This window comes from Octopus sinensis, linkage group LG3, assembly GCF_006345805.1.
Source record: "Octopus sinensis linkage group LG3, ASM634580v1, whole genome shotgun sequence".
In the NCBI taxonomy this organism is placed as follows: Eukaryota; Metazoa; Mollusca; class Cephalopoda; order Octopoda; family Octopodidae; genus Octopus; species Octopus sinensis.
Genome location: NC_042999.1, coordinates 52,449,988 through 52,459,987, shown reverse-complemented (window position 1 = coordinate 52,459,987; position 10,000 = coordinate 52,449,988). Strand labels below are relative to the sequence as shown.

General features: G+C 38.5%; 1 protein-coding gene across 1 annotated transcript in view; it reads left to right on the top strand.

Annotated features, from left to right (window-relative positions):
- The first annotated feature begins 1,477 nt into the window (after nt 1–1,477).
- The window catches only part of LOC115209452 (aromatic-L-amino-acid decarboxylase-like), a 96,914-nt gene continuing 88,391 nt past the window's right edge, over nt 1,478–10,000 (top strand). Inside the window, exons 1-4 of the mRNA XM_036500985.1 lie at nt 1,478–1,790; nt 3,540–3,653; nt 4,027–4,146; nt 4,736–4,870. Coding sequence (XP_036356878.1) covers nt 1,587–1,790; nt 3,540–3,653; nt 4,027–4,146; nt 4,736–4,870 — 573 coding nt within the window. The 5' untranslated portion in view covers nt 1,478–1,586. The remainder of the gene's footprint in view (nt 1,791–3,539; nt 3,654–4,026; nt 4,147–4,735; nt 4,871–10,000) is intronic.

Below are 10,000 nucleotides of genomic sequence, written 5' to 3'. Positions count from 1 at the left end.
GATGGCCATCTAACAAAACTGTTTCGAGTCACATGTTCGGTCTGCAAAGAGTGCCTTTTCCAATCACTCCTCTGCATTTTATACCTTGAGCGTTTGTGGACGCTAAAAGCGTTGAAGGCATCACAACGCGAAATGAATGTGCTAAGAAGCTATTCGTAAAAGATCCAGAAAGGATATATTTATCACCTCAGTAATTTAATCAACTCTGACAGTCACCCTTTTCCTTATTTTCATTTGGTTTTATAGCGAAGGAATGCGTTTCACTTGTCTGCATATCAAATTTCTAACAACAAACATTAAAAGAAACGTTCGGTTTACCACGAGTAAAGATTGGCAGTTATGTACTGATCTAGCTATATTTGACACAATTCATAGACAGGGAACAAGTGTGCTCATCGGTTGATTCTATGGTGAGACTTCAGTTTGGGGTCAAGCGAATGCTATAGTGGGTCGTCAAAACTTTGGAATATTGTCAGGCATTTACAGTTCTGTATTGGCTGGATTATGTTATTGGTGGTATGGCATTCTGTAAACACTAACTCTTAGGCAAGTGCCCGTCGTGATATTGTACAGAGACAGAGATCAACAGAAATGTTTGTTTGGGGTTACTTTCAGTGCGAGGACTATAGGAAACTCCCAGAAATTTCTGACGGTGATACTGGAAGACATTACTCATTTGAGATGCAGTTTACAAGCATAGAGTTGCGATAAGTCACGTCTGCTCGAGGTGCCCTCACTGCGGCGAAACCGTCCGTTATGTGTTCGCTCAGAGTCACGCGAGTGCTCGATTATGAAGTTATGTAGAACAGATATTGTAGCATGCAGTAAGTTTCGTCCAGCAGGAGGGATAGTCAAGCCGGAAGCACAGTTCACCGGCAAGGAGAGCCCACCATCAAGGAAAGCCCACCAGAAAGGAGAGCATACCCCCCCCCCGCCCCAGCATGGAGAGTCCGCCAAGAAAGACAGTCCACCAGGCAGAAGAGCCCATCAGGAATGACAGTCCACCAAGGACAGCCTACAAGGAAGGAATATTCACCAAGAAGCATAGTATCAGAAAGGAACGTTTTTCAGAAACGATGAGTCATCCTAGACGTAACTCCATCAAAAAACGGGGGTTACCTCGAGGAAGATTGTATGTGGGAAAGATGGAAGGGCAAATGGCAGACTATCTTTTATCAACTTCTTCAAGTACCACGTGAGGTGGGAAGTACGATGAATGGAGAGGTGGTACTCTTATGTAAGTTTGTTGGAAAGTAGATTGGAGAAGGGAGTGGGGGCCAGGTTGAATTGTTTTCATTTAAGTTCAACCCTTTATGTCGCATCTCGTTGGGTATTAAATATTTAAACTCAACAGAATAAACAGGAATTTTTAAACAAATAAATTCATCAAGTCTTATCTAATTATTTAATAATGTAAATATTACGCAATTAACAACACAATTATTACGTAATTAAACAATATGCAACTATTACGTAACTAAAAAAGCCAAAATTGTTGCGCAATTGCATAGCAAATATTCCCAGAAGGTGTTCTATATTAGCTCTCATCTAATAAATCATCATCATCATCGTAATAATATAGAAACATGGAAGGCTCTGAAAATTTCGTGAAAGCCGTTGCACAGTTGACTAAATATATAAATGGTTATTTTGGTAATATTCGAACTAGAAAAGTTTTATCTTCTGTTGTTCCCGGGTTCCTGAGAAAGTTGATACCAGAAAAAGCCCCACAAAATCCAGATAAATGGGAAGATGTTTTTCAAGATATCGAAAGAATAATTATGCCAGGCGTAAGTTTTCGATAATCAAAATAGATTTCATTGAGGAATAAGGTCGTATGACATTTTGATAATATTTTATTTCTTTTAAGATGCTGCTGGAGTTTAATTCAACTCTTACGTTATCTCATATATAAACACTGGCGCTCCATAGGTTACAAGGACAAGTGTTCTAGTTGATCCGATCCACAAAACACTTGTACCCTTAACGTAGTTCTCAGGGAGATTCAGCATGAGACAAAGTTTAACAAGATTGACTCTTTGAAATCCAGATGCTTCTCCCTTTTGCCAACAGAGTGAACCGGAGCAACATGAAATAAAGTGTCTTGCCCAAGGACACAACACACCGCCACATGTCTCACGATCTTAAAATATTGAGCCGAATATCTTAACCGCTTAGCCATGAGCCTTCAATAATATAAAACACTGGAAATGTTTGGGCTGTGGAGCAACTGCATCCGTACAATTCCCATGGTCATGTTTCTTTCTGCTGTTCAAAAGGCGAATGATTCCTTTAATAAGATTTCTAATGTCACATTCCTTTCAAAGTACGACAAACATTGTAAATTGTTGGCTTTATAATAAATAATAATTGCGTTAATAATGAGTATAAATTATAATTGAATAATGATTATCAGGGGATAATCATCGCGAGTTAGATTTGTCGTTGGAGTTGAGATGTGAATTATCCGGGAGCAGTTTTCTCCCAGGGTTAAGAGATATTTATTTCAAGGATGTTTACCGAACATACACCTGAAGACTGATGGGCAATTATTTCGAGACAATCTCATTGCAATTTCCAGTCCTAACGCGTAATCATCTTTAGTGTAATTGTTGATTATTTAACTAAACAGCTGATCTGTTGCGCTTCACAACAGAAATATATTTATTTCTTTATTGCCCACAGACACACGTACTCATTGGCTGTCCCTTTCATAATGTAATGCCAACAGATTGATATTTAGAAGTGTAAAGTATCTTGCCGAAGGATTCCACCTTTAATGTTCTGAGGGGAGGGTTCTGGTTTTAAGAATTTTCCGTTTGTATTATACATATGGTTGCTTTCCTATTTGGCATAACATCGTGTTTATTATAATGTGTTAGTATTGAAGACTTTGTAGAGGGGACAAACAAGGACAGACAAAGGGATTAAGTCGATTACAACGACCCCAGTGCGTAACTGGTACTTATTTAATCGACCCCGAAAGAATGAATGGCAAACTCGACCTCGGCGGAATTTGAACTCAGAATGTATATCAGAAATATATTGATAGAAATTTATCTTCAAGCTGGAGAAAGAAAACAGAAAGCATAGCTACAATTGTTGAAGATTAGCATATACAGAGAGGGGATCATTTCAAAGAAATTACGAGTTTATTTCCCGTTCAGATTTACATGTATTTAAAAAGGAAAGTTTTTGGTTGTGTTTTTCTTTCTAGTTCCCTGTCCGCCCCACAGAAAAACATATATTTCCTACACAAGAATAGACACACAGACACACACACATAATCTCTCTCTCTCTCTCTCTCTCTCTCTCTCTCTCTCTCTCTCTCTCTCTCTCACTAATAAAAACTGACATACATTCTATCACAACATTTTGTTTCTTTCTGTATGATTTTTCACGTATAGAATTAGTCAACACACAAACATTTTAAATGTTTTTATTGTGTTAGTCTGATAATTTTAAAAGAAAAAGGAAATTTCTCCCTTTCATGGACTATCACTTAAATCCTAACTCTTCAAATAACTCTTACCCTTCAGGTCTGTCACTGGCAACATCCAAATTTTGGTGCTTATTTCCCCGCACGAACCTCTTATGCTGCAATTCTGGCAGAAATGTTGTCAGATACTTTGGTGAATGTGGTAATTTCGTGGGTAAGTCATATTCTTTCACTTTTGTATTTCCTGCATAGAAATAGAAATGTACTGGGATTCGCTTAACTGGTTTCTCAGATTTGTCGGATTTTCAAAAGGCGATATAGATAGACGTGGAACTATACTGCAACTGTCTTGCTTCTGATTTGAATTCAAAAAATTGTCTTGTTTTTATAGAGAGAACATAGCTCAATAATGCTTTAATAATTAGATGAATAAAGGAATCGAAGGGAAATTAGATGTAACATATAATAAGATTACGCAAATTGGAGATGAAAGGTGTAAATATCATTTAGATATGAGTAGAAAAACACCCGGAGGACGGTGTTTCTGCAGGTGTTACAAACAGATTAACTTTTGCGTTATATTTCAGAAATCCTCTCCTGCTGCCACTGAATTAGAAGTCATTGTTTTAGACTGGTTGGCAAAGGCTATAAAACTGCCAGAAATATTCTTGTCAACCTCTGAAGGAAGTGGAGGAGGTGTAATCCAGGTAAGTCACTGCCATGCCATTCACAAACTCTTACTCTTTTACTTGTTTCAGTCATTTGACTGCGGCCATGCTGGAGCACCGCCTTTAGTCGAGCAAATCGACCCCGGGACTTATTCTTTGTAAGCCCAGTACTTATTCTATCGGTCTGTTTTGCCGAACCGCTAAGTGACGGGGACGTAAACACACCAGCATCGGTTGTCAAGCAATGCTAGGGGGACAAACACAGACACACAAACACACAAACATATATACACACACTTATATATATATACATATGTACGACAGGCTTCTTTCAGTTTCCGTCTACCAAATCCACTCACAAGGCATTGGTCGGCCCGGGACTATAGCAGAAGACACTTGCCCAAGATGCCACGCAGTGGGACTGAACCCGGAACCATGTGGTTGGTTAGCAAGCTACTTACCACACAGCCACTCCTGCGCCTATATATACATATATATCTTTTTTATATAACATTGTCTCAAACCAATTATTTGCATAAAACGTTTGCTATTATGATTATGAAACAATATCTAATAGAAATTAATGTTTAACTAAACTAATCCGGTGTTGTACAATATTCGTTATTAGAGTTCAACCACTGAAAATATTTTAATAAGTCTCTTCACTGCCAGAACGCTTGGAATACAGAAAATTGAGAGAAGGAATTCCGGTATGGAGGAGGGGGTGGCTGTTTCAAAACTAATTGCTTATAAATCACCAGACGTAAGTATAGTGACATATCTATATATATAAAACTGTAGTTGTGTGAGTGTCTGTCCCCTTCGATTTAGATTCCTAACTACTCCCACATTTTGCGGTGCAGTTTAACCAAATTCGGGTATCTTATAGTCGTAATTCATATCGAGCCCGTCTGAGTATTAGCGCGCATCTACGATGAGTCTACGATTTAAAAAATAATTTAACATAATTTTTTATTCCATTTTAATGCATAATTTTTCGTGTGTCGATGGCGGCGGAGTTGGCGTCCATGGTCACACCTGCACCTGTTTGCTTCTCCCCCTTCTTCCCTCCCTCGTGAAGCTGTGGGGAAGGGAGTGTAAGGAAATCAACGTCGTAAAGCGTTGTCAAGGAGACCAGCGTTCTTTTAGAACAACGACTTCATGGCTTGAAGACACCAAAACAGAAATGGCTAAGAAAGCCCGAATTGGCATCTATAAGGGAAGTGACTCTCTAAAAATGCTTATATAGTTATTTCCCTTACAAACCCGAGCAACGCCGGGCGATACTGCTAGTGGTAAATAAACTCTAAGTATACATAATTTCCATGTTATATATATATATATATATATAAATATATATATGACGATCCGAGGATTAATTATGTAAGTAAAATTGCATAATTTATTAACAGTGTATGGGGTTAATCTATATTTTTGTTATTTTTTCATTTGTCCTGCGCTAAATTTTTCTTGAGAACAATTCTTAGTGGTTGAGACCCTTGCGAATCTATCTTTAGCGTAAGAGCGTCCACATAGTGGATTCTCTTTCATATTTGTGTATCAATAATATTTACTGAATCTGTCTTTTATGCGCTAGACCACTGGTGTTAAATTGGTGTTATTAAATTAATATCCAATTTTCTCACCTTCATTTTGATTTTAAATATATATGTATATATATATATATATATATATAACATGTGACAAATTAGTCGGTTGCCATAATAAAACTCAGAGTTTCGGATGTCGGGCTGGAAGTCTACTCCGGCATCTCGTCAGTTATTAAGACAAACAAAAGAGCTATGAGAATGACCGTTAAATAAAGGGGGATTACTCGAATAGGAAGAAAATAAAATTACCCGAGAAGGTAAACCCACGCTCATAGAATCCAAGTATGCACGCATGTACATGCCAACACACGCACGTGCGTGTGCATATATGAACATGCTCACTCACATTCGCCTGAAACACACACATGCACCCCTACACACACCTATGTGTATACATATATTTATATGCATCCATAAACATGTACACATATACATACCCGTACACACGCACACACCCACGTATATATACCCATACGCGCACAATTATGTTCATATACACTTCTCTATACGCACATGCACAAATATGCAGGGTGAAAAATAATATACAGAAAAAATATATAAAAATATATAAAGCAATAACATATACTAAAAATATCATCGTGATCATCGAGACCGACCAGGCTATCAGATGTTGCTACACATCGCTGGTCACAATGCTCTTCGCATTGTTTTAGCCTTCAAATGACGCCAACCCATTGGCTAAGCGAGCAGGCCAACAGAAGAAAGAGTGAGAGAAAGTTGTAGCGAAAGAGTACAACAGGGACCGCCACCACCCCCTGCCGGAGCCTCGTGGAGCTTTAGGTGTTTTCGCTCAATAAACACTCACAATGCCCGGTCTGGGAATCGAAACCGCAATCCTACGACCGCGAGTCCGCTGCCCTGACCACTGGGCCATTGCGCCTCCACTAAAAATACATATATGTAAAAATATAAAAATATATATGTAAGAAATGAAATGCTTGTACTTGGACACAATATAAAAAGCAGGTTCTATCTGTGATCTTGGGGGGACCAATACCGTAACAAATATTTAGCCACGTATGGACATCACACAAAAAGTTCAATTCTTGAATTTAGACATGTAGCGAGGTCTAAGCTGCTTTTCCAGATGAGCCATCTTTCCATATCACATAGACCGCACTTTCCACTGTCGTTAGTGTAATGCTTACACTTGGCTAAGATCTTACAAAGGATGTTACTGTTGACACCCTTTTCTTTTAAGGACCATATATAACTGGATAATTTGGTTGTTTTCCTTTTAACTGTCTCTCTATCTCTCTCCCTCTCTCTCTCTCTCTCTCTCTCTCTCTCTATATATATATATATATATATATATATATATATATATATATATATATATATATATAGTAGAAATATGTTATAAAAAGAAAACATAAAATACAAAATACACGTTGAAATATAAGGGTAAAATATGAAAAATCAACGAAAATGCACATTGCAAAATAAAACAAAAAGGCTATTTATGACAGGTAGTGACAAATATATACATTTAGATTGACTGAGGTAGTAATACGAGTCATAAAAGTCATTATTATGAGATGATTATAAGATGATAATAAAGAGAGAGAACAAAACGAGCCATGGTTACGCAAAGCTATTCATCGTTTGAAAAACACCGGCTAATATACGGTGTCAGGTCTAATACTTGCTGAGAAAAAAGATTATTTGTAAGGGAGGTAAATAATTCTGGATTATATATACATGTATATATGTTGTGACTATATGTATGTATATATATATATATATATATATATATATATATATATATATATATATATATATATATATATATATATATACATAACACACATATAATTGAGAAACTGAAGAAGGAAAATGCACACACTTTACATAGTTTTAATATAATTTTTAATATATCTTGTATTGTGTTTGTCAACCGCTTTCGCTATTCATAAAAATTATTTAAATACGTATTCTCTTGAGAAGAAATTGTGGGTCCATGTTGTGCGTGAAATTTCACACAACCTTGCAACCTTTGCAATAGTTGTTGACTCTGTCCGTTATCCGGTGGGTGTGTTAAATTATAAGGCACTAAAAGAGAATGACTCTCCCCAGTCACAACAATATGTATATATATATATATATATATATATATATATGTGTGTGTGTGTGTGTGTGTGTCTGTATGTATATATATATATATTTATATATACTTACTTTGATACTTTGATAGGTTTCGGCCATTATTGGCCCAGGCCATGTCTAACTTAATAGCACCACCTGGTGAAGTCTTTCAAGTCAGAATTTGGCCACTATGGCCCACTCAAGTAGAGAGTTATTGTTTACAGAGACATATCCGGGTGTAGGGGGTTTATCCGGGATTTCTTGAAGGAATCTGTCCAAAGACTTCTTGAACCCTATAGGGTCAGTTTCTGTTTTAATGTGTTTTGGTGTAATGTTAAAGAGAGCGGGGCCAATTGAGGTGAAATAATTGTGCCGTATTGTTGTTATGAGATGAGAGTGCGATTTTTGTTTTGGGCGGATGGCACGGGGCCCAAGCCTTGGATGTACCTTAAAGGTGATGCCAACATCATTTGGGCAATGCTGATGGAATATTTTCCACATCATGCAGATGATGTAGCGCTCACGACGACGTTGGAGAGAATAGAGCTTTAGCTTTTCTAGTCGACCCCAATAGTCGAGGCCTGTCATGCCATCTATCTTTTTTGTGATTGCCCTTTGAGGTGCTTCAACTTTTATGATACCTTGTATTGTGTGGGGAGACCACAGTGGACAACAGTATTCAAGGTGGGGTCTGGCAAAAGTGGAGAAGAGAAGGATAATGGTGTGGATATCTCTCGACTGGAAAGTTCTGAGAATCCAGGAACACATTCTGCGGGCCATGTCAACTTTGGTGTTTATATGAGTGGCCCAGCTTACGTTGTTGTCCACAATTACCCCCAAGTCTCTGATGTTGTTGGACGCCGCGAGAGTTTCACCTGAAGGAAGGGAGTATGGGAGTTTCAGGGCATCCTCTTTTCCAAAGTGGATTAGCTCAAATTTATCCTCGCTCAGCAGCATATTGTTTTTTTCTGCCCATTGGATAACAGCCAGTAGATCTGACTGAAGGCATGTCCGGTCACTCGCCTCATTTATGACCTTCTGTAGCTTGGAGTCATCTGCAAAGATTTTTATGTTGCTGTACTTGATGATGTCATTAATGTCATTAATGTAAATGATGAAAAGAAGTGGGCCCAGCACAGTGCCTTGCGGAACGCCACTACTGACTTTGGCTGGGCTTGATTTTACCCCTTCAACTACAACATGTTGAGATCTGTCTGTCAGGAAACACTTAATCCATTTCAGTAACTTTCCAGAGACACCAATGTTGGATAGTTTTTTCAATAGGATCTTGTGATCGACCCTGTCGAAGGCCTTACTGAAATCAAGGTAGATAACATCGGTGTTGGAGCCCTCTCCCAAAGCTCTCAAAATGTTCTCAAAGTGATGCAAGAGCTGCGTTAGGCAGTCCCTTCCATTACGGAACCCATGTTGGTTGGAGATCAGCCGTCTGTTGCTTTCCAGAAATTGGGTTATTCGAGATCTCACCACCCTCTCAAATACCTTGATGATATGAGAGGTGAGTGAGATCGGACGGTAATTCACTGCAAGGGACTTGTTTCCCTTTTTGAAAACTGGGACAACAGACTGGGACAGAAGGTTTTTTGGAATATAGCCAGCATCCAGTGAGTTTCTCCACAGATTAGCAAGGGGAGATGCAAGTTGGTGTCGACACACCTTCAGGACACAAGCAGGGAACCTATCGGGGCCTACTGCTGAATTGTGTTTTATTTCGTTTATCGCCGCTAAGACATCAGGGGCACTAAACGTTATGTCCGATATAGTGTGTTGGGGGTTGACATCACTGATACAGCCCAGATCGGCCATATCAGGATTGCTGAAAACAGAGCAGTATTGTTTCTGCAGTATCTCGGCCATGGATTTGGCATTATCTTGGAGAGTGCCAGTTTCGTCAATTAGAGGGCCTACAGTGGAGACAGTGACCCTGCGTTTCCTCGCAAATGAAAAGAACACTTTGGAGTTGAGTTTGATTTTTTCAATGGCCCACTTCTCCTCAGCTTATCTTTGGTTATTGATGAGGGTCTTCATGCATTGTTGGAGGTTATATTTTTTTGGATTCAAGCAGTGCGATAGCCGTCGAATGTGTGTGTTGCTGTTGGCAGTACTTTAGTTTGTTAATTTTTTTGTTTGTTCTTTTTATTTTTCTGATAATGGTTTTT